At 46.1% G+C, this 23,200-nt stretch overlaps 1 protein-coding gene across 2 annotated transcripts in view; it reads right to left on the bottom strand.

Moving 5' to 3' along the window:
* The window catches only part of lrch4 (leucine-rich repeats and calponin homology (CH) domain containing 4), a 36,481-nt gene extending 15,738 nt beyond the window's left edge, over nucleotides 1-20,743 (bottom strand). The window contains exons 1-4 of one of the 2 annotated variants that reach the window (XM_056575428.1): nucleotides 20,307-20,741; nucleotides 3,319-3,463; nucleotides 1,698-1,827; nucleotides 502-607 (exon numbers count right to left, since the gene is read on the bottom strand). In XM_056575428.1, coding sequence (XP_056431403.1) covers nucleotides 502-607; nucleotides 1,698-1,827; nucleotides 3,319-3,463; nucleotides 20,307-20,478 — 553 coding nt within the window. In that variant the 5' untranslated portion in view covers nucleotides 20,479-20,741. Of the gene's footprint in view, nucleotides 1-501; nucleotides 608-1,697; nucleotides 1,828-3,318; nucleotides 3,464-20,306 lie in introns of both variants that reach the window. The other variant, XM_056575427.1, reaches the window with a different exon arrangement.
* Between the last annotated feature and the right edge of the window lie 2,457 nt (nucleotides 20,744-23,200).

A 23,200-nucleotide genomic window follows, 5' to 3' on the forward strand; every position in this document is an offset into this window, starting at 1 on the left:
GTGTTTTGAGCCTCCTTTGTTTGGGGTGTTTAAGAAATGGCTAGGGGGGCTGGAAACACAAGCCGACCGCTAATGAGAGGGTGGGTGACAAGGGGTGTATCTGTGTCTGTGTGCGTGTGTGTTTCTCTATGTGCGTGTGTGTCTTTCTCTATGTGTGTGTGCGTGTGCGTGTGTGCGCGTGTGTTTGTGTGTGTGTGTGTGTGTGCGCTTCTATGGGTGTGTGTGTGTGTGTGTGTTTCTATGTGTGTGTTTCTATGTGTGTGTGTGTGTTTCTATGTGTGTGTGTGTTTCTGTGTGTGTTTCTATGTGTGTGTGTGTGTGTGTTTCTATGTGTGTGTGTGTGTGTGTTTCTGTGTGTGTGTGTGTGTGTGTGTGTGTGTGTGTGTGTGTGTGTGTGTGTGTGTGTGTGTGTGTGTGTGTGTGTGTGTGTGTGTGTGTGTGTGTTTCTCTGTGCGTGCGTGCGTGCGGGCGGGCTCAGAGGTCAAGTGGCAGCAGCCGTACCTTCAGGCAGAGAGGTGAGCTGGTTCCTCCTCAGGCTCAGGTCCCTCAGGCTGTCCAACTGGCCCAGCTCTGCAGGTAGGGCCTGCAGGTCGTTGCAGCTGGCGTCCTGGCAGGAGCAAACCACAGCAGTCCTTAGAGCTCACCCAGGAGGACAGACACGTATTGGAGGAATATGCTGCAGCCATGCTGTGTTATGATATGATCAGGGAGGGTCCAAATTTAACTCCCGGCTCGTTTCTGACATGCATCTCCTCCCTAATTGGTTTGGGAAATCCATCTTGCCTGTCAATCACATATCTGTGGAGTGCAGGTGGAGAAAGATGGAGAGGGAGGGAGCGGCGAGGGAGTGGACGTTTCTTTGGTTGTTTAGTTTAAAAAAAAAGGTCTTTCTTTGGCAGTTTTCTGCTCCCTCTCTTTAAAACGCTAAATTCTTACCTACAGCAGCTTTAATGCGTGACGTTAGACTAAGACTGGGAGAACTGCACATCAAAGACAGTGCAGACTATACAACCGTATCATGATATCTTAAACACGACGACACTGGAAGTCATCATTTGACATGATTGCATATCCTCTTACAGGCAACGATACAAGCCAAGCCAATAGGCCAAAGGCAACCGAACATACACACACACACACACACACACACACACACACACAAACTAAACACCTCATCAGTACATTTGAAAACTCTAAACTCAGCTTCTCTCCACAAAGTGTCCAACTGTTTCTAATGAGCGTCTTCGTCCTCTGCAAAAGCCGATTTGAATTTGAGACCGTTCAGGGCATCTCTTCCTTGATTGGTTCCTGGAATCCATCCTACCCACCAATCACAGGTACGTGAAATGCAACACTTCTCGATGACAGAGAAACATGGAAAGGGAGGGAGGGAGCAGAGAGGTTAGAGTTTTGGTTCAAAACTGTTTCTCTCTCTCTCTCTCTCTCTCTCTCTCTCTCTCTCTCGGCGGCATCTTTAAGTCTACCCAAGTCTTTTAAGTCGACCTGAGGGGTGGAGAACTGTGACTCTATGAAGAGGTGCCATGGTGGCAGAGCTCCCTGCTGCACCACCACAGTGTGATACTCTCACAGGAAAGAGGAGGATGCACAGTGATACGGTTGATCGAGGCATACACAGTTCACACTTGTGTTTGTGTGTGTGTAACCCGAGGCAACGGCGCCCAGTGCGTGTGACATACCAGTTGTCGCAGGTGCGTGAGGGTGTGTATGGAGGCAGGCAGGGACGACAGCTTGTTGTTGCTGACGATGAGCACGCGTAGCAGGGGGAGCTGGAACACCGCCGGGGGCAAGGTGGACAAGAGGTTGCGACTGTGGGACAGAGACAGAGACAGACAGACAGACAGACAGACAGACAGACAGACAGACAGACAGACAGACAGACAGACAGACAGACAGACAGACAGACAGACAGACAGACAGACAGACAGACAGACAGACAGACAGACAGACAGACAGACAGACAGACAGACAGACAGACAGACAGACAGACAGACAGACAGAGACAGACAGACAGACAGAGAAAGAGAGACAGACAGAGAGAGAGAGAAAGAGAGAGACACAGAGAGAGAGAAAGAGACGGAGACCGAGAGAGAGACAGACAGAAAAGCAGAGAGACAGAGAGACAGAGAGACAGAGAGACAGAGAGAGAGAGAGAGAGAGAGAGACAGAGACAGAGACAGAGAGAGAGAGAGAGAGAGAAATAGAGAGAGAGAGACAGAGAGACAGAGAAAGAGACGGAGACCGAGAGAGAGACAGACAGAAAAGCAGAGAGACAGAGACAGACAGAAAAGGAGACAGACAGACAGACAGACAGACAGAGACACACACACACACAATATGATGTTATTGTAATTGTAGAGAGAGATACATGCACAATGAATCGGTGCAGATGGGCTGGGTCTCAGAAACACCCGAGGTGGGGGGTTCATAGTTGGGGGGGTTCCTTTCGTGTGTGTATTATTTTTCTCCCGGTGTGCGACGGGTGTGGGCTGGTGTCATGTGGGCGTGACGGAGAGTCCGGACGGCCACAGCTGGCCATGTACACCTCCCAAAGCTCTGAAGGGGTAACCTTCTGTTTGAATCCCCGTCTCACCACTCTACTAATACAGCTCAGGTTCACGCTCCAGTTATGAATGGTGCTCTAAAGAGGGGAGGTTTAGGGGAGTGGCGATCGGGGATCCAGCAGGACGACTATGTTGTAGCTACTTGGTGGGAGGGGAAGGGAGGAGGGGGGTGGGCAGAGAGACTGGGCCAAAAACCAAAAGCTGAAAGGGGAGAGTTAACCCTTGTTTCAGTTTCATTAGCTGGATATTTCCACCGTAGTGAAACTCAGTCGTGAGTCGATAAAGCTTTCAACAGGGGAATTGAATAACGGTATTTCTGCAGCGGCCAGCCTACACAGTGTTCATTTGAAACCCTCACAGACACTTTATCTCAGACAGGATGTTTTAGCTCATCTTCCTACCGGGAGAAGTCTACTAGCGCCGATGAGTTTGCGTTTTCAGCGTGACCCCTTTTAAAGACGCCCACATCCCTCAACACGATTGGTCGAAACAAAAACCCAGGGGAAAGAACCTGAAATCCGCCCCGTTCACCCAGATCCGAGCAGGTCTGCCACCAGAGCTTACATTATTAATCTTAAAATGACTGGCCGGGCCAGGGGAGTGGTGCCATTAGGAGTGGAGCAAGAGATGTTGACAGTTCAAATAAGAGGAAGAGCGAGGCGCCGTCCCTGTGCGTGCGCTCGCTGCAGGGCGTGCCCCACCACAGTGCGGCCAGGGGAGGGGAGGGGGGGGTTACCTGAGGTTGAGGTAGGTGAGGGCCTGGAGGTTCCCCAGGCCGGAGGAGAGCGAGCGCATGCCATTGTGGTAGAGGCTGAGCGTCTCCAGGGAGATGAAGTGGCACAGCTCCTCGGGCAGCTCGCACAGGCAGTTCTTGGACAAGTCTGTGAGCACACACACACACACGCACACACACACACACACACGTCGTTAATATTTTAGACACTGGACAGCGTTTGAACCGACTGCCGGCTCAGCAGACCCCAAAAGAACAAGAAATTATACTTTGTTTTTGATGAGAATAACAAACTATGTTTCGGGATTAAAAGTTTAAATAAAAGTTTTTTAACTCTGGTTTGAGTGAACAAACGGCACATACTCGTATGGTTGCATCATATGACCAAGACGGTGCTATATAAAAGCCGTTTTCCTGACCGTGGCTGTGTACTGTATGTAGTTAGGATTGTTGTTTGTTGTTTGTGATGTTGTTTATGATGTGGGCCCGTTTTTTGATTGGAAACCCACTGAGTAGATCCTCCACCCAAAGTCTGGACGTGGTTTCAAGAGGGTACAATGCAAATAGGTCATGCATTATCTGGTCAAAAAAAAAGAAAATGGAAAACTTTATGAATGAAGATTAAATTAGCTCTAAATAGCTAAAAAAAAAAGCACTGAAACACACACACACTATTTGTTTGCACATATCATCATACAGTTACTTTAACTTTGAAGATGGTCAGGCATGCGCACACACACACACACACACACACACACACACACACACACACACCCCGTGAGGGTCATGTGATCAGGGGTCAGTAACTGAGGCAGAAGTAGTAACTAACTTCTTCCTCGCTGTCGCTCCCTACACTAGCATCTTTGTTTCGTAGCGACTGGACCTTTAACGCTGATGGTCTTTAGAGCTAATTTAATCTTCATTCATAAAGTTTTCCCATTTATTTTTTTGGGCCAGATGATGTCATGCATGCATGACCTATTTGTACCCTATTACCACATCGAGGCTCTGGGTTGGGGATCTACTCAGTGGGTTTCCAATTAAAAACGTACACACATAATAAACACCACCACAAAGAGCGAACAACAATCCAAACTACATCCAGAACATTGCCATGGTCAGAAAAGATGCTGGCATACACAGAATATTCAGGACAGCAGAGGCCAGCTAGATTCAGCTCAGTTTCTGCCTGCGTTCTGGATTCTAGGCCTCCTGCCATCTAAATATAGACCCCCTTTATTCCCACTTCCCATTCCAGGGATATTCAGGTCAGCTCATGGGCCTTTTGTCACAAGTAATAAAAAACGCGAGCCTGGATGTTCAGTACAACAGAAAAGGGAAATGTATTTTTGATGACCTCAAAAAAACAAATGAGAGAACAGGAAATGCACCCATTATATGCACAAATTAAAAGTTGTATGCATTTAGACTACTTATGTTTCATCAAAGCAGGTACTGTCTGCATTAGGCTCGGTTTTGGCGTTTCCCATTTCGGATTTGTTTTATATTCAGAATAAAATGCGTTCGGATATTCGCCTGGCTGATCTCCAACTTCTTTGTCTTCCCACTTCCTACTTTCCTCCAGAACAAACACCATCGACATCCACCTTCTGCATCTGCGTGTGCCGTCTTCCTTTGTCTTTTGGAGTCTCCCCCACCCTCCACCCTCCAGCCTCCACCCCGACCTCGCCCGTCTTCCAGGGGCTTGTGTTCAGCCTCCGCTCCTTCTCCCCTGCCTCTGGTCCCTTGGGCCTGGTCTTCCCTCAAACCCTCCTCCTAGTAATGACAACCGCTACCTTGTTAAGCCTCTCTGCGTTACGCACAGCCCCCGCACCTCCCTCCCACGTAAACCCTGCAATTATCTCTCCTGCTCCCTCCCTCCCTCCCTTGCCACGAGAGAGAGATATCTGGCCTGACCACACAAACACACCTTTGTGAGTGTGAGTGCGAGTGTGAGTGTGAGTGCGAGCGTGTGTGTCTCTCCATCTCCCTAGCACACAAGGCATGCGATAATGGAGGATTTACCCATAGGCCTGTTTGAGTGCACAAAGCACACCATTAATGGTAACCTTTCGCTCAGACAGGATTTGTCGCCGTTAGACAACCCGGTAGGCTTTTATTGATCGACTGCTGGATGCTGATGGTGTACAAAATAGGCCGTGAGGAAGGAGGGGATTGGGGGGGGGGGGGGGGGGGGGATAATGCATTGTCAGCTCCTTCAAAACAAGACGTCTAGGATTCAGGGTGATATGGTTGATTAATGTCTTCAAAACAATAACCGGCACCATGATGTAGTGTTAATGTCCGTCCGGCCACATAGGCCTTATCTCTTTCAGTGCAGTGAAACGACACGCAGTTGGCTTTTGTTTAGGTTCGGGCCCAGGAGACCGGAAAACAGCACCCCATTTTAATGAACGCCATTGAATCAGCCTGCATGCCAGGCGGGCTTCACATGGCCTATTTAATACAGGGGGCCGACGGTGCCCAGCCAACATTCCCGCCCCAGACACACACACACACACACACACACACACACACACACACACACACACACACACACACACACACACACACACACACACACACACACACACACACACACACACACACACACACACACACACACACGTCTTGTGCATGCATGTTCCAATAGATAATACAAATGTGTGTACAGTAGAATCATCGGCTGCTTCGTACAAACCAACAATTTAAAGACAGCACAGTTTGCCATGCAGACAACGTGTTTGTATTAAGTAGACATAAAACCACGTGTACAGCAGAAGCAATGGTTGTTTTTGCACATAAAAAAATATTATTTTTATGTTTACATTCACGCAAGAGTGTGTGTGTGTGCGTGTGCGTGTGATGTGTATGTGTGTGTGCCTGTATCTCTGTCTGTCTCTGTGTCTGTGTATGTGCATGTGTGCCAGTAGATATACGAGCAGTGAAATAGTGGACAGTAGCACAAAGGCTGGAGTGCTCTCCCCAATCTGGAGCCCTCCATTGTCCCATAGCTGGAGGGGGGCGGCCGGAACAATGGAGGGTGGGTTGAGGGAAGGCGGGGGTGTGTGTGTGTGTGTGTGTGTGTGTGTGTGTGTGTGTGTGTGTGTGTGTGTGTGTGTGTGTGTGTGTGTGTGTGTGTGTGTGTGTGTGTGTGTGTGTGTGTGTGTGTGTGTGTGTGTGTGTGTGTGTGTGTGTGTGTGTCCATTGGGGGATGGAGAAGATGCAATACCGATGAAGACCGCGTCCACCTCCACCTCCTTGCTCTGCAGCGATCGAGGAACGAGGAGCCCTGGCCTTTATTGTGTACTTTTGTGCTCATACACCGGCCCTTAGCCAATATCTTCACTCAATCATTTCCCAGAACTACCTTGTAATATGATAAATAAAAATTCTTCAATCTTGTTACTTTCTACTCTGGCAAGGCAAGGGACACCTATCTTCACCCTACAAACAATACAGTCGCGGACATATTAAAAGGACTGTGTTCGGATTTACAAGCCCTCCTCCGGTACTGTAGAAAGAAGGACAAGACAGAAAGCCACCATTTTGTTCTTCTCTCAGTGATGTACTGGCTTTGGTGAAACAACAGTGAACTTAAAACACGAGTGTTAGAGAGCTTCAGAGACACGAGAGACGAAGGGACTTCCGGTCGGGAGATGAGACTGGGCATGTATCCACACGGCGGTCACTAGAGCGGACAGAGTGGGCGTGGCCGGTGTGGTTGGGACAGCAAGCCAGCCTTGAGCTGGGCCCGGTCCTACAAAACAACATGACAAGGCTGAGATTTACCTGCAGGTCACACCCCTTTGAATAGCACTTTAGCGAGAGATCATATTGGCCCACACAGCATTGCAAAATGCACTTAGTGACGATCGTAGCCAGGAGAAAAGCCTTTCACAGAGGGTGGAGTCAAGATGGAGATTCGCTGACGACAGCCTGACAACTTGGAAAAGTGGAGTGGGGTTTGTGGGTATGAAATATGAAAATTGCGTAAAGGAGAGCGTTAAGTTAAGTTAAGTGTAGCTCAGGGGGGCCCTTAACGGAACCAAAGTGGATCCAATGACAAGGTTCCAACAAACAAGGAAAACTAGTAAACGTATTGCCTTAAACACACACGGGTAGGCACACACTTAGACAAAGAAGTTAGCCCGAAGCCGTACTAGTAACGTGATTGTCAGTTTCGCTGTTGACCCGATGTACCTCCTGCAGAGTTTCCATGGCAACGATGCAGATTCTCCAAGTCTTCAGTATCCAGGTAACATATTATTAGCCAAGAAAGCCTAGAAGCTATACTTAACTTTCAACGTAGATGGATGTATCCCCAGAGCATGCAAAATACACACATTGTAACTATACACCTTGGTCTGCATTTTTCTGTTTTCTGGATCACTTGAAGTCAAATAAACGCAGATCTAAAAATCCACATTTAAATGCAAGCTTTTGGAGGTAAATAAATACCCACAGGGGTTAACACATCTCACATCGTGTGTGTGTGTGTGTGTGTGTGTGTGTGTGTGTGTGTGTGTGTGTGTGTGTGTGTGTGTGTGTGTGTGTGTGTGTGTGTGTGTGTGTGTGTGTGTGTGTGTGTGTGTGTGTGTGCGCGTGCGTGCGTGTGTGTGTTTCTGTCCGTCCCCAGTGGGATGAGCTCCAGGGCAACCAGCGTTACCGTTGACCCCCTGACCCCAGCTCCTGGGAGACTCTGCGGTGAAGAAGAAAGCTCTTTTGGAGCACCAAGGCCTACAGCCACAACCCCCTTCACACAAGACATTGCACACACACACACACACACACACACACACACACACACACACACACACACACACACACACACACACACACACACACACACACACACACACACACACACACACACACACACACACACACACACACACACACACAGCTCCATCCAATAACGCGGAAACAATAGCGTATGTAAAATCAGTGCCAGATTCTGGCTTGTGTAACTGACCGTGTGTAATAATATCCCAGGGTGTGAGCGGAGCAGAGAATGGTAAGTAGGCGCACACAGGGATAAGCCCATCCTTTACTGGTAGAAGTTGTGTGTGTTGCGCCACCAGTAAATCCTATTACAAGCTCAAACAACCCAATAGATAGCAGGCTGGCTCAGGTCAGTCCCGATAAACCAGTTTCCCCTGCTGAAGGAAGCATAAAGAGTGTAGTTTGTTTTTCAGTGATAATCAGCTTTTACCTCAATAACTACTGCAGAAGCACAATCCCTCACTCCAGGTAATCCGATTAGATTTGGGTCCATTTAAACCATGACTACATCACTGTGAACGTTGTTGTGCACGGATAGCAATGGCATACCTCTACATCATTTACCATTTTAGTTAAAGATATTGAGGAACCCACCTCATATTGTTTTTTTATATTCATCTATTCTTTCAAAAACAATATGCAGCTCAAAATAAATAGACATATTTCCTTCTTAAAAAGGTATAAGTTGGTAAAATAGGGATGTCATCCACTGCTCAAAGCAGGGAGTCACAGAGAGTCGGTGCAGGAGTCTTGGCAACGACGCTCCCAGTTGCTACTCTGACCTGTGGGCACCTATTGCATTTCAGCTCACTTTGAGCCCAATTCCTTGGGGGAGTTCTGAGAGGCTTGACAGCTACGGTCCCCGATCACCAGGGCGATGTGCAAGAAGGTTGCGCAGGCAACACCTTATAGACACAGACAGGGAAGGCTGTCATTGCACATTGACGGACTAGTTACACATTAACATGTGCTGCAGTAAATGTGTCTAATAAAAATCTGTCAAGGCGAGCGATGATTACAGATTTCCCTCTTTGCCAATTCTTCATCCATCCTCAGTTCTTATGGTTTGTTTGTGTAAACGTTTCTGTGACGATGAACAAAGGGCAGATCGAGAAAGAGAGAGACAACCTGAAAACATTCAGAGAGACAGAGAAAGAGAGAGGGGGAAAACAAGCCCTGCTTTGTCCACCGTCCCCGACCTGAAAGCCGGATGGGAGGACGAGATAGGAGTGAAAACAAACCAGGCAGATACTGCTCTTCAGTAGACGGCAGAGGCAGCGATGGGACCTGCCGGACACTTTCAAGCTCCACCCCTTTCCCTGGTGCAGATCATTGGGAGATTAGACCGAGTCAAGCCGATTACTACCCTGCAGGAGTCCTCATAGGCCGTCTGTAGGACTACCCTGTTTACCGCTACTGTGCTGTTCAGAAGTCGGCGCGTTGCTTCATGTCAGCCCGCTAGAAAGCCCGTGTCTCTATGTGTGTGTGAGTGAGCGAGGGAGAAACTCAGCGTTTGTGTGAACTATGAAACTGTGCGCACAGTCACACATGCTCACAAAAGGCACGCCGACACAATGCCATGCATATCATGTTCTAAGGAAGGGAGGTGCAGTGAGAGAAGCGGCGTGGGTTAAAAGGGCTACAGCAAATGAATAACAGGCTTGTGATACCAGTAAGGGGGTACAAAGAGGAGGAAGGGGGGGGGGAGAAGAGAGAGAGAGAGAGAGAGAGAGAGAGAGAGAGAGAGAGAGAGAGAGAGAGAGAGAGAGAGAGAGAGAGAGAGAGAGAGAGAGAGAGAGAGAGAGAGGGAGAGAGAGAGAGAGAGAGAGAGAGAGAGAGAGAGAGAGAGAGAGAGAGAGAGAGAGAGAGAGAGAGACACACAGAGAGAGAGAGAGAGAGAGAGAGACTCAGCTGTTTCCACCCAGCAGAGAGAGAGCACAAGGAGTGGCTCCAGAAGGATGACTAGACAACTACCCCAGAGAGGGACAGAGACAGTTGACCCACAACAGACATGGTAGCACAGCTCTGAGTCCACATGCCGGAGGGGAAACATACAAGAGCAGGACCGGTCCCCATAGAGTGTATTTTGTCAGATAATGAAACAATAACATACAATGAATTACATCATCTGCAAAGTTACTACCTCATAATATAAACTAAATTAGGTTCAGCGTACATTTGCTGTGTTTAAAAAAGAAAAGGTGTTATGAAAGGTTCAATGATTCATCTGTGTCGAACAGATGGGGTGCTAAATGTGGTCTGCTTAAAGTCACACGTCACCGATCCTTATAATGTGAAGATGATGCCCTGTACAAATAAACATGTACAGCAAACAACCTCAACTTCTCTATCATTAATGGGGGGGGGAAAGAGAGTAACCCAGCACTGACAAAACAACAGCGAGGTCAGCAGCACCACCCAGTGTACTGGACGAAGTTGATCTCTACTGATGAGTGCCAAGTGATGTAATCACAGTGCGTTATCAGAGGCAGGGCTCCACCTGCCAGTCCATACTCAAATGAGCCCCCGACAGCCCAATGTAAAGCCTAGACTGCATTTAGTAGTCGTTCATTGTTTATTTCAAGCCATAAACAGACTAACGCAGCAGAAGGGGGCGAGTCGAGGTGCTATAATATCTGCTACCGAATCATCATCCCAACCCATCACCACACCTTTTGCAAAGACAGTTTCACGCTAACGACCTGTAGATTGATTTACAGTACCAGAGCATAACGTTCAAAGCGTTGGCATGACAACAAAGATACAGTTCCTTGTTGAATGGTGTCATACGAACACAATGTGGTATTTTCGTTTCCTGTTGAAACTGTGTTGCGAGGGAAGGAGAAAGAAATGTGAAGATTAGATAAATATCTATTATCTAAGCAATTAATAGCCAATACTGTGGGTGCCTATAGTGGTATTGAGCTGCAAATGATATACCCATTGATTGCACTTTCAAATGACTTGTCTGCATACAGAATGCATTTATCCTGGTACATCATGAGCATATTGAATGAACAGGACTGGTTGTGTGCACAACTCATTTGAATTGACTTGAAATTAGTCAATCCCCTTGGGACAGAGCCATGGGGCTCTGTCCCAATTTCCTGTTTTAGAAAACGGTACACACACATTTCACAGGGACTTTGAAGACATTGCCTGCTGTGATCCACGAGCATGCAGTCTATCTATTGCACAACAAAGTCCAAGCAAAGTGCCGTATCTTTTTGTTTTTATGTAAGCATTTTGTGTGGGAGTGAACCTGAGTGTGGCAGCAACGGCAGCAACTGCAACTACAAATTCACACCAGAAGGTCGGACTGCACGCATCAGAGGCCGAATGTGAACCACAGAGCACCGGAGTAGAGGCCGTCCATGGCCACAGAGTGTAGACTCAAATGCCGAGCGCCTCCGTGATTCCCTGACGGTGCAGGGCTCCAGAGAGAGGCTCTGTCGCCCGGAAATGCTTGGGATGGCGAGGACGGACGTCTAGAGGGAGCCATTACGGTTTGATGAAGTGTCTGATGAAGGGAGCCTGAGCTGAGCCCTAGGACTCTGGAAAGGAGCGGCCCTCAGGGAAAGAGGACAATTTGTAGCGAGGGGAGTAAACGGTGGGGGATCAGAACTAAACGATTGAAGGGCATTAGACCCAGAGCAGGTAAAAGCCAAGGTCTACCCTGTCTGTGTGAGTCTCTTTGTGGAGCACGGAGCTGTGTGTAGAGGCAGTCTCGTGGCCCATAATTGCTGTCAGATTGTCGTCAACAGAGGATCGAGATGTCAGCGATCCGAGCATGGGATACATTCCAATACATACCCGAGAAAAGGCTGTTACATGCAGAATCATGGGAACATGCAGCGCAGACTTGCAGATATCTCTGAGGCAAATGACGCCAGAGTGTTGACACATTTTGGGGTCAAACACGCAGTACTTTGAGTGGGGAAGTTACGGTGCTTTCAGTATAAAGCCGATGGTTGAGCGCAATTGTATATTTTTTACAGGTCTGATCTTTGGTTTCATAGCATTTGAAGCCATGCACAATTTAAATCACACAACTGTTGTGGTGAAGGTATACAAAGGGCTACTTCTTCAATCTGACCTGGCGTCATAATTCTTAGACCTTGGACCTAATTTGCCCGCAAAAGAGGAACGACGCTACCAGTGAGGAGTCCAACATATAATACATACAAGTGAAAGTGATGTTTGAGCTTAAAATACTTTTACTGCACATAGAATTATTGTTAGGTGAATCGGTTGGGCTAAAAAGAGAAAAACGCCAGGTGTCGCGGCGAATTACAAAAAAAGAGAAATGGAGAATGTGTAGAAATGTCCTCAAATCACCATAGTAACTGTAACTGCTGTGCGTGGCAGAGGTGTCAGAGCGGCATGGATCAGCGGACTGGCTGGTGTCGGTGTGGTGATATCAACAAGTGCTTTGGTTCTCTGGAACGAATTAGCCTTGTTACGACCTGTTCCAGTGGAAAACATTATTCACACTCACTTTCAAACCATTCTGCCAATTCTCAATGAACGAATAGTTGGGATCGGGTTTGTAGAAGGTTGAAGAGTATTTCAACTTTTATATTTTTGCATGGAATCCACTGTAAAATTATGAAAACCACAGCAATCAAAGTATTGCCTTTGGCAATGTAAAAATATGATAATGAAGAAGCCAATCCTAGCAACACATCCCCCTAACGCGGCTGACATATACGAGGGGCTTTTCGATGACTAAAAAGGGATCCTTTTCTTCGGCGGGCCCGCACAGCTTGGCTTTAATCTCCTTGCATTTCATCAGGCACTGCGGAGAACCCCAAAAAAACCTGTGTGCTTTGGTGTTGTCATGTGCATGGGGATACATGCAGCAAAGCCCCACACAGGCCTCTCCAGGCCTCTTCCACCGCCCCCTCCCTCCCTCCTTCTCCAACTCCCCTCTAATGCCAGCGTGTAGCGAAAGCCCGACTAAATACGCCATCTGGACCCCCCGAACCCACCATTGCGGCACAGCCAAAAGGACTCCGCTATCTCACAAAAGACGAGAAGGAAAAAACAAAGAAAGCGGATGGCCTCAGCTTTCATTATTCACCAAGTTGTCCACTCTACACCAGCGGATTATGTATGCACACTCGTACAGCGTTACACGGTAGGACAGTGGTCCCACCTCAGAACGGCCCCTCTGACAGTCACCCGATGCTTAGTTAACGTGAACTAACGAGAGACCAAGTCTGACTGAAAAAGCAATGCTCTAAAAAGGGTTCTGTTGAACCTATCAGTGTGCTGATCGCTTACATATCACCTGGCCCTACATGGGACCTATGTGTTAGGTGGCCCACAAAATGATCAATAATAAAAAATAAAATCTAGAATCCCTCCACCGAGTATGATTCCACCGAACGGGACGGATCGGATCACAGATTCGAGGTGCGTGCGTGGCAGTGCAGGGCCTGACAAGCGGTGTCAAGCCCTGAGAGAGACACTTACCAAATTATTCACAGCTTTGACCGAGAAGACCTCAGACACGGGTTAGAGGTGGTTGTTTGCTTTCAGGTCGCCAGGGACACGATGTTCTCCTCTCTGAGTCAGATAGGGCTTGGTTGGGGCCAGATCGTGCTGAAACAGAGTCTGGCTTTGCCAATTACCCCTGGCGCATTGCAAAGTGCAGCTGCAATCCTTCATCAGTGACAGCGGTGATCATCATCGTCTGTCCGTCCGTCCCCAAATAGAGTATGGCAACGTAAACGTCTGCTGACCTCATTGTCTAAAACAGCCAAAAAGATTGGTGACCTATCCCTAACAAAGGGAAGTAACTTGGCGAGAATGACTAATACGGCATTCTAGCAACGGGGTCCTGTTTAAACATGTCATTATATGCACGATTGTGATGCTGTTGATGTATTCGTTTCTATATGCCTTGTAACCATGATGAGTTACAGGAATTTTATGAAAGACATTAAGATCAAATCCATTCCACATTATCCTAATGCACACATTAGGATCAAATGAAAGATCAACAACCTTGCAATCTTACTGAACACTTTTTCAATGTTGTGGTACAACTGTGTGTAAAGTGGGTTGAAGTTGGGAAGTTCCCAACCACATTAAATAGATCGGGCCAACATCGAGAGTCGATAAGGTATCGGAAAACGATGTGAACGTGTACTCAGTAGCACTCTAGGAAACAAGCTCAATGGACATGACTGTTGTTTGTTGTTTCTTTTAGCAGAATGAGATGCTCTCAAGCCCGGCTGGTAAACCTCTTCCTTCCTGCCACTCCGTGCCTTCTCCTTCTCATATGACTTCCTCTGGGAGTCCAGATGCACCACCCACGCCCCCTCTCCCAGCACCACCACCCCCAGCAGCAGCTAGCATCTGCAGGCTTGCTGACAGAGAACAGACCGGCACTTTTTGAAAGACGGATGAAAGGAGGAAGAAAAACATTAGGAGATGGATCCTCTCTTAATGCGGTCTTATTCATAGACGTGTTGCATTAGCAGTGGGTTGGGATGAAACAGAGGGGAGATTCACTAGAAGGGGAGATCCACAATAAATCTACATAGGAAAAACTTACACAAATTCCATTTAAAAAAACTTTTATGAAGTGTGAGTTGAAATTTAACATCCCATTCATGTTTCAGTGTGGTTCGACACAGATGATGATGATAAGAATGATAACTCAACTTGTAAGTCCTGATACAGCGTTAGATAACGTAAATGGAGTGTGACAAGTCATAACATCTGATCCTTTGATGCAGAGCCCAGTGTTACCAAGCGAACCAAACTTGCTGCAGCAAACCAAAATGTGAGGCTGCTGCTGAGACAGAATGAGGCACTGAAGTTACCGGAAGGTGGCCTATAAAAGCAGAAGTCGAGCGTGGGTATATAGCCCACATCCGCAGCATGCCGGAAGAAACGGCACTGCACAAGAGGGAGGCCACCTATGAACACACGTTGAGCAGGCCTTCCTCCACACACACACACACACGACAGAGTGAAACCATATGTCTGCACTACCATAATGCACACACATATCACAGGCAGGTTCAAAATCAATGCTTGCACATAACACTGCACAATAATTCACGCACGCACGCACATGCATGCACGCACACAGCCCAAAACATGGGCGGGTTGAACAGGAACTATATTAACCCCAGGTCTTTCATGTAGGTAGGTATATCGGCTAGCGGTTTATCAGCAGTAAATGCAACACAATGGGGACATTTATTTACTTGCTGACCACCAGACTGCAGGGTAATAGTGGCAGGAAGTCAGGGGATTATCATTTGAGCGTGTGAGATTTGATTCAAAAACACCTCACCGCACTTGACTCACAATAATTGGGAGCTCATTCTAACCATAGTGGGGCTGTTTCCAAGGGACCTTTGAGAAATCAGGTAGACATTTCATTCAACTTCAATGCCCTACTCTGAGAGGGGGCCCAACACACAAGTTTGCTGCTTTAAGAGTGTAAAGGCTTTTAAGATAAGTCAAGAATGGAGATACCAAGGTTAAATGCTACAATGTTGATAATGTTGACATCATTACCTGGGCTTGGATAGCCAATTACTGGAATTGGTTCCAATTTTGTGAAGTTATTGACTGATTCAGGAGTATTGATCGCATCAACATGTCTGAATTATCATTATTTTTAATTTGACCCCATATTTAAAGTACAGATTAATGTACCACTGTAATCTCAGAGACTCTTAGCACCTATAACAGCAAACAGCAACTGAAAGGCCTTGCTGTTGTCACAGCAACCCAGAGCTAAATTTCCTTGATACGTTTAACAACCAACTTTTAAGTCGGTTCTTTGTGACTGCGTCCGACTGTATCTGACTGTAGGGGCCATGATGTTTCAAGCCTGCAGCTTGCAATTTTATGTGCAGGAAAGGGGAAATTAAACCATTGAAGTTTTTATAAGCAAGTAGAAAATGACTTTTTCCCCCCCTGCCCAGAAGATGTGGGGATGCCCACATGGAACCAGGTAAGACTGTAGAAAAGAAGAAAGTCTGCCTCGCAAAGCAGACTTTCTTTGTATACTCTGGCACCAATAAAACCAGGAGGGAGGGATGGATGGAAGGAGGAGAGGAGAGTTTTCAAATATTTCATAGATTCAAACATAAAATAATAAACTCGGAGAAGATGCAATGTCATGATGGTGTGTCACTTTAAGGAGAGGGGACTATAGTGGATATAACTATAGGGTCTCCTTTGAAACTAGTTTCTATAATTTAAAAATAATGAAAACATGTGAATTCTGTTGTATCAATCCCTCTGAGAGACGGTATCGGCAACAAAACAATTCACTGGATCCCATTGTGCCGGGCATGACTCCAAGACACAGAACAAAACTCAATGTACGAGTCATGACTTAGCAAGAGCAGGCTGAGAAAGAGCACACACACACACACACACACACACACACACACACACACACACACACACACACACACACACACACACACACACACACACACACACACACACACACACACACACACACACACACACACACACACAATAGAGCAGAGCATCCGAGGACGGGTGTTGCAACCCCATTACCGGAACATGGCAGCAATGTGAGTAAGGGCAGCGTGCCCCCCCCCCCCCCCCCCCCCCAACAGACAGAGTCTTTCCCATAACCCGCCCAGTTGCCTTTGCCTTCAGGCCATATCTCTCAGCTGTTAGGGAGCTTAGGCCTGGAATGGAAGGGAGAGTCTCCACACACATTCTATCATGCGACGAGTGAAGGTACACGCCAACCACTAACCCAATATTGACCATGCATAAGACCGTGCATGAGACTTTCAACAACAGTTTTTCGAATGATAAAAAAAAATCAGTTTTTGTTTATTTGTGCTTTATTGAGTACAACAAGTTCTTACTTTTAATTATCGTTCCTGCAAGCATAGGATTATCATTTTTAATACCTTCGATATCTCTTAGGAATAAACAGAGAAAAGTGGCTTATATACTAGGAATAAAGCACAGTTCCCAACAATGGTTAGATATTGGTTACTCTCATCTATAACGTTATTGTTTATTATCGTATTTAATCAGCTGTAATTCCATTATTCTTCCACAGTGCTTTGAGCTTATATTTCTATGGTGTCATGGAAACATCTGGTGGATGGCTGTGTTAGACCGCTGTTGTCTATGTTGAATTTGTAGCACATTGATTTGACTGTCAAAGGCAGAGGTTTCCCGTTATTGAATTAGGATCCAGCACTGCCAAGGTATAAAAACCTGTCTTTATTTACTAGCATTCAGATACTTACATTAAACACATTGTTAATACCCTCAACATAATGTTAATAGCGAAATTATCTGAAATTTTTCAGGCATAGAACAGAAATAATGTTTTTTCAGATTCACATGATAGGCCAGATCTTTCACAGTGCCCCGTTAAAGAAAAATGTCTCCTTTTTTGGATTCAAACCTACAATCATGGGCACTAGAATTCTATGCTACACAGCCCAACAAAAATAGTAGTTTCCACACTGTTTCTAATCCCTGCTTCGTCCAACCATAACCATTTACTTCCCTGATGAGAACACTACTTCTACTTGAAAAAAATTAAATTCTTTATGTAATCATTCTCATCTGACATGTTAAAAACGAAACAATCTCCTGCTGTCTAGAAGATGAATGGGCTTTATATTTAGGCCTTCCGAGGCCTTATACGTTACGCATTTGCTTTCATACAGACCCTTTACTCCCATGTGCATTATAGCGTTGTGGGATTTCACAGACAGGGAACAAAATGAATTAACTACTAGTGCGAGCTCATTAAAGTGTATCATTTTTTAAACATTTAGAACAAGTTTTGACCCACACACATGCACAGACCACGCTACAAAAGGAAAAACTATTTGAGGTAACTGTGATAGCGATGGATGACGTGTTGGGCTACTTAGCAACAACAGAAGTTAAGGAGTGAAAGTGAGAGGATCTGGTTGGGGCAGGAAGAAATAAATCTGGACTGGGCAAGACATGTTTACTCCCATGGCTCCCCATGGCACAGCTTCTGGGGTTCACACACACACACACACACACACACACACACACACACACACACACACACACACACACACACACACACACACACACACACACACACACACACACACACACACACACACACACACACACTTAACATTTTCCTTTTGTGGGTACTGGAGACAGTAGGACAATGACCATTGACTCTAAATGAATCTGGATTATTATAATATATTACATATTATTTATTATATATTATATTATAATATCATTCAAATCTTGCATGAAGGTCTACTCAGTGGTTTCCAATAAAAAAAAGAAGAACACACACACACCACCTTTGTTCCTGGGAGGAACAAAGGTGAGACTGCTGCTGGCCGATCACTCTGTGTAGACAAGAAGCCGAATTCTGTTTCCATGTGTAAACCTCTGGCCTGCCAGGGGCCAAGCCGTTTCAGAGGGAAGGGGAGGAAGTAAGGGGGGTTCCTAACAAAAACACATATTCTTTAGCGAGCCTGTTACCATTTTAACAACAGCCCTCTTTCTTTCATTCCTCAAAATAATAATCCACGGCAGTGCAAGCAATGCTGAAAGTGTTTTTCTGTGATATATAAGCTCTTAAACTGTGCCTTGGACGGGTGTTGAATATGGGTGTTGTTAACAATATTGTGACTAATATTCTGTTCATCCCAAGAAATGAGAAATGAAACAGGATTAACAGGTCAACGGGGCAAGTCAAACTGGTGGGACAGCACCTGTGTTGGAAAGTCATATCTGAATCCGACCTTTCGCTATTACAGGAACTCATTCAGCCTCAAGTAGACATGCAGTGTAATCATATTATAACCTCATCACAAGTGCTGCTGGGCAGAAAGACTTCATCACGCCCCTAAATACGTAGGAACAGTAAGGGCTGATGGCCTGATTTACAGACTGCTGCGACTGCTCTTTCTGAATCCCATCCGTCAAACAAACAATGACAACTGGGCAGTAATTTCAACCAATCAGAAACAGAAATGGTATAACCTGTGCTTCTCTATGCTCTTGTGCTATAATTTGAGTGATGGGTTACTCTTTAACGACTGGGTATCTTGGGGAGGATGAAAACACCACATCATCTCGGGACAACCAGCCATTATCTAAAGGAGCAGGTGTGTGCTACATCATATAGTGTAATGTCAACAACGGCGTCACTGTATTCAGGTTTACTAGGCTGAGTGAAGATAGATGACTAGCTGGAATGATGGATGACTGAGGTCAAGATTGTAGCAAAATAACGACTGAATCCTTTTAATATAATTTGACCATTACAATGTCAATGCATGCGTTTGAATCAGACATCTCTAACAAAAAGACGTCAAAGAATGTCAACAATGAAGAGACCCATTGAAACGCAAAGACGTTCAACTTTAACCAGACTATGTGCAAGATATTGAACTATGACAAACCTTATGTTCTAAATTGTAACTTCTTAATTTTTCCGGGGATAATGTGTCTTTCGTGTGTCAAGGCAACCTCATTTCACAAGGCCTAGTCGTGGATCTATTCGAGCAGATGGTCATAATTACCAGAACACCGAGACCAGCGAAGGGAGGCGTTGTTGTTGTAAGTCGCTGGGTAGCCAGCTAATATAGATTTCACCAACCTGAATGAGGTAATCCTCTTTTCAACAAGGTGAGGCAAGAGGTAGCTCATACAGACTGATCAACATGAAAAAACTAATACTGTACACAGTGCAATTACTTCAAAACATTGTTGAGCAATTCATATAGACCACCCACCCGTTTAATATCAAAAACTTTGACTAAATGAAATAGAAAGTGTACCCACATCACCACACGAACTGCCATGTAGAATACAGTAACAATGTTTGGAAAGAGAATAAATCTTCATCAGTCCAAGAAAGTTATCACATTATGAAGCCGACCATCAAACGAGGCATAAGTAAAAGGCGACCATATAAAACCCTTCTGATAACCCGAAACCACAGCCAACACATTTCAAGGAAGCAGAGAGCCGTCTCGCTGGTGGTTAGGCTGTGTCTCTCATCCCCCCACCCCATGCTGTCGGAAATAATGAAATGCTCTTTGCATTACAAAAAGACGAAGGCAAGGCAGGTGGCAAAAAGACAAAAGACACAGTCCGGCGCTCCGATTTTTCAGCATGGTAGACCAAAAAACAATATTAAACTAGGAGAGACAACTTGCCTGCATGCGTAACGTCCGATAAGTCGTAGTTCCTGGCGGTGCGGGGGAACTCTTTCAGTTTACGGTTGGACAGATTCAGAGCCCCGCTAGCTGAAGCCTCCTCGAGCGCCTTCTCCACGCTCCGGCTAGCCGCTATTGTTGCCGGCAGCTGGGCACCATCCCCAGCGGCCATGAAATATAGGGGTAAACCTCCTTTGTTAGTTTATTTGAAGCCGTTTACTCTTATTCTGATAGCCTTCGACGGTATCTCCAATGACGGACTTGTCCGAGCCGCCTCAGGTATCCGAATTGTTCCGACCGATTCTTCGGAGCGCTTTAACCTGACTCAGCATGGGTTTACGAATGCCCACCTAAAAGGCAACGAGAGAGTGCTGGGTACTACTGAGCTGTCAATATCTCGGAAGGGTGCAGCGCGAAGGAGCGGATGAAGAGTAGGCGGGGCTACGCTCTGAGTGGTTTGACTGGCGTCTCCTCACACGCCCATATTCCATGATCTGGAGGCGGGGCGTCAAGTAGACAGCGGTCTTGATTTTGCTGGATGTAGTAAAAAGACTACAATACAAATTGTTAGGACTATGATATAATACCACGGAAGGCATTGTAACACTTACCTGAATTCGCTGACATTATTTTTCCCCAGTTTAGTTCTATAATTTTACTCGAGCAAACAGAATAAGTGGGAGCACCCTATGAACTTCCTATATAGCTAATATCTCAAAACTTCCTGTCGTCTGGTGTTATTGGTATCGATGTTTATAGTATCTTTATATATTTGTTTAGTGCAATGCAAGGCAGATATAAGTTGAGTTAGAAGAGGTAGTGGAGTGTATTCATAGCTAGCCTGTACGTATTCTCGTGGATTAAAAAGGCAGGTCCATTTTTCTTTTAATTGTGTGTGTGTGACTTCAGCTGGGTCCCAAGTTGCCTACTGTGAGGATTATACACAAACAGATACACACACACACACACACACACATATAACTCTCTCACACACACACACACACACACACACACACAAACCACATCACCATCCTCCTCTGTATCAGCCCCCCCCCCCCCTCTCCCATGTCCTAGCAGGCCATCTGTCAACATCCTTATAGGATGGTGCCACAGCTGGGGCTCAGAGCTGGGAGTTCTAACTTCACACACTTTTAAAGTACATCAAATCCATTAACTCCTGCTGGTTTAACCTCCTGTTCCATCCACTGGACCCCTTTGGACATTATAATGATCATGCACACACACACACACACACACACACACACACACACACACACACACACACACACACACACACACACACACACACACACACACACACACACACACAAACACGCACACACACACACGCGAACACACACACACGCACACATAAACACAGACGCACACACTCACAAATGCATGCTGTGTTCAGAAACGCCTTAGGTTGCACTCAAACATATCGGCAGCGGCAAAACTGATGCATTTGGCGGGAGGGTGCAAGCTTCCCTAATAAAGCATGCACTAAACAAAAGCACAGGGGTCAGGCCTCATATGCCCCGGCACACGCGACTTTATTGCACCTGGGGGCGATAATAAACACATGAACAATATATCTACAGCAGGGAACATTACACTTACAGTAACTCAAACAACAGGGACAGCGCCATCTCCGGTGAATTGTCAGTTATTGCATGATTATTGTTATTAGAAACAGTCCAGCTTGGTGCCAGACACGGCTGTGATCCCAGTTGATCGTATTAAACACGATTTCCTATGAAACCATTTGCACCCTGTACACCTGGCCCACTTTAGGCTTATACCTGCCACTACACAATCAGGCCATTTGCCATAGTAAAGTAGGTCAAGGGGTTTATCGTGCAAGTGTCATCGTTTGGCAATGATTGAGCCAAACAGAAAGAGCTGTTGCATATTCTGTGCATCTGAACCCAGGGGTCTTTGTATACTGTGTATAATGACAAGAAAAGGGGTGGGGCCGGAAGAGGAGGAAGAAGAGGGGGTGGGGGTAACACGGAGGAAGAGCAGGGCTGCGAGGATCGTGAGAACCAATGCTGTCACATCCTCCGTCCGGGCTCCCAGTGGTCAGAGGGGGGGGGGGGGGGGGGGGGTCTCTGGGGACAAAACCACAGCAGGACACAATTTCTGGGAACACAAAAAAAGATGCATTCAATACATTCAATGTATACTGTCACATTGTATACATTACCAAGATGAATTTGGAATTAAACAACTCGTCTGAATAGACTAATGGCAAATGGCCATTTTCAGACATTGCGTATCCCTTTATTATTGAGTCCAGCGTGGTTTTGTTCACAACCAGTTCAGCCAGTCCATTGAACAAACAAAATGTCCACAAATTGGCTATAGTCCTATTGAATGACTCAGGGACAGGCAAGCTCTTTTGATTGGTCAAGGTCTTGATATCATCCTGAAGGCATTTGTGTCAATGAGTGCATGGAGAAAGTATTCGACAGCCTCGTTTGATTATAGAAGAATTATTTTATGTTTGTCACAGCTGCGAAGAGTGACTATAATAGATGCGTTGCTGTGGGTTCATGTACACACACACACACACACACACACACTGTCCATGTGTGTGTGTGTGTGTGTGTGTGTGTGTGTGTGTGTGTGTGTGTGTGTGTGTATTCCGTGTGTTTGTTCATACTCATTGTTGTCTCTCCCCTTCTATCTTCTCAGTTTCTGGGTTGGAAATATTTTAGAATAACTATGTGTGTGTGTGTGTGTGTGTGTGTGTGTGTGTGTGTGTGTGTGTGTGTGTGTGGAGGACTTTCATGTAGTTAATCATAAAGTGTGAGTCTCTACAAGGTGACAGATGGATGGTTTGATGAAAAGACCAATGGAGAGAGAGAGGCACTAACTAGATATTGTCAACA

Source organism: Gadus chalcogrammus, chromosome 17 (genome assembly GCF_026213295.1).
Source record: "Gadus chalcogrammus isolate NIFS_2021 chromosome 17, NIFS_Gcha_1.0, whole genome shotgun sequence".
Lineage (NCBI taxonomy): Eukaryota > Metazoa > Chordata > Actinopteri > Gadiformes > Gadidae > Gadus > Gadus chalcogrammus.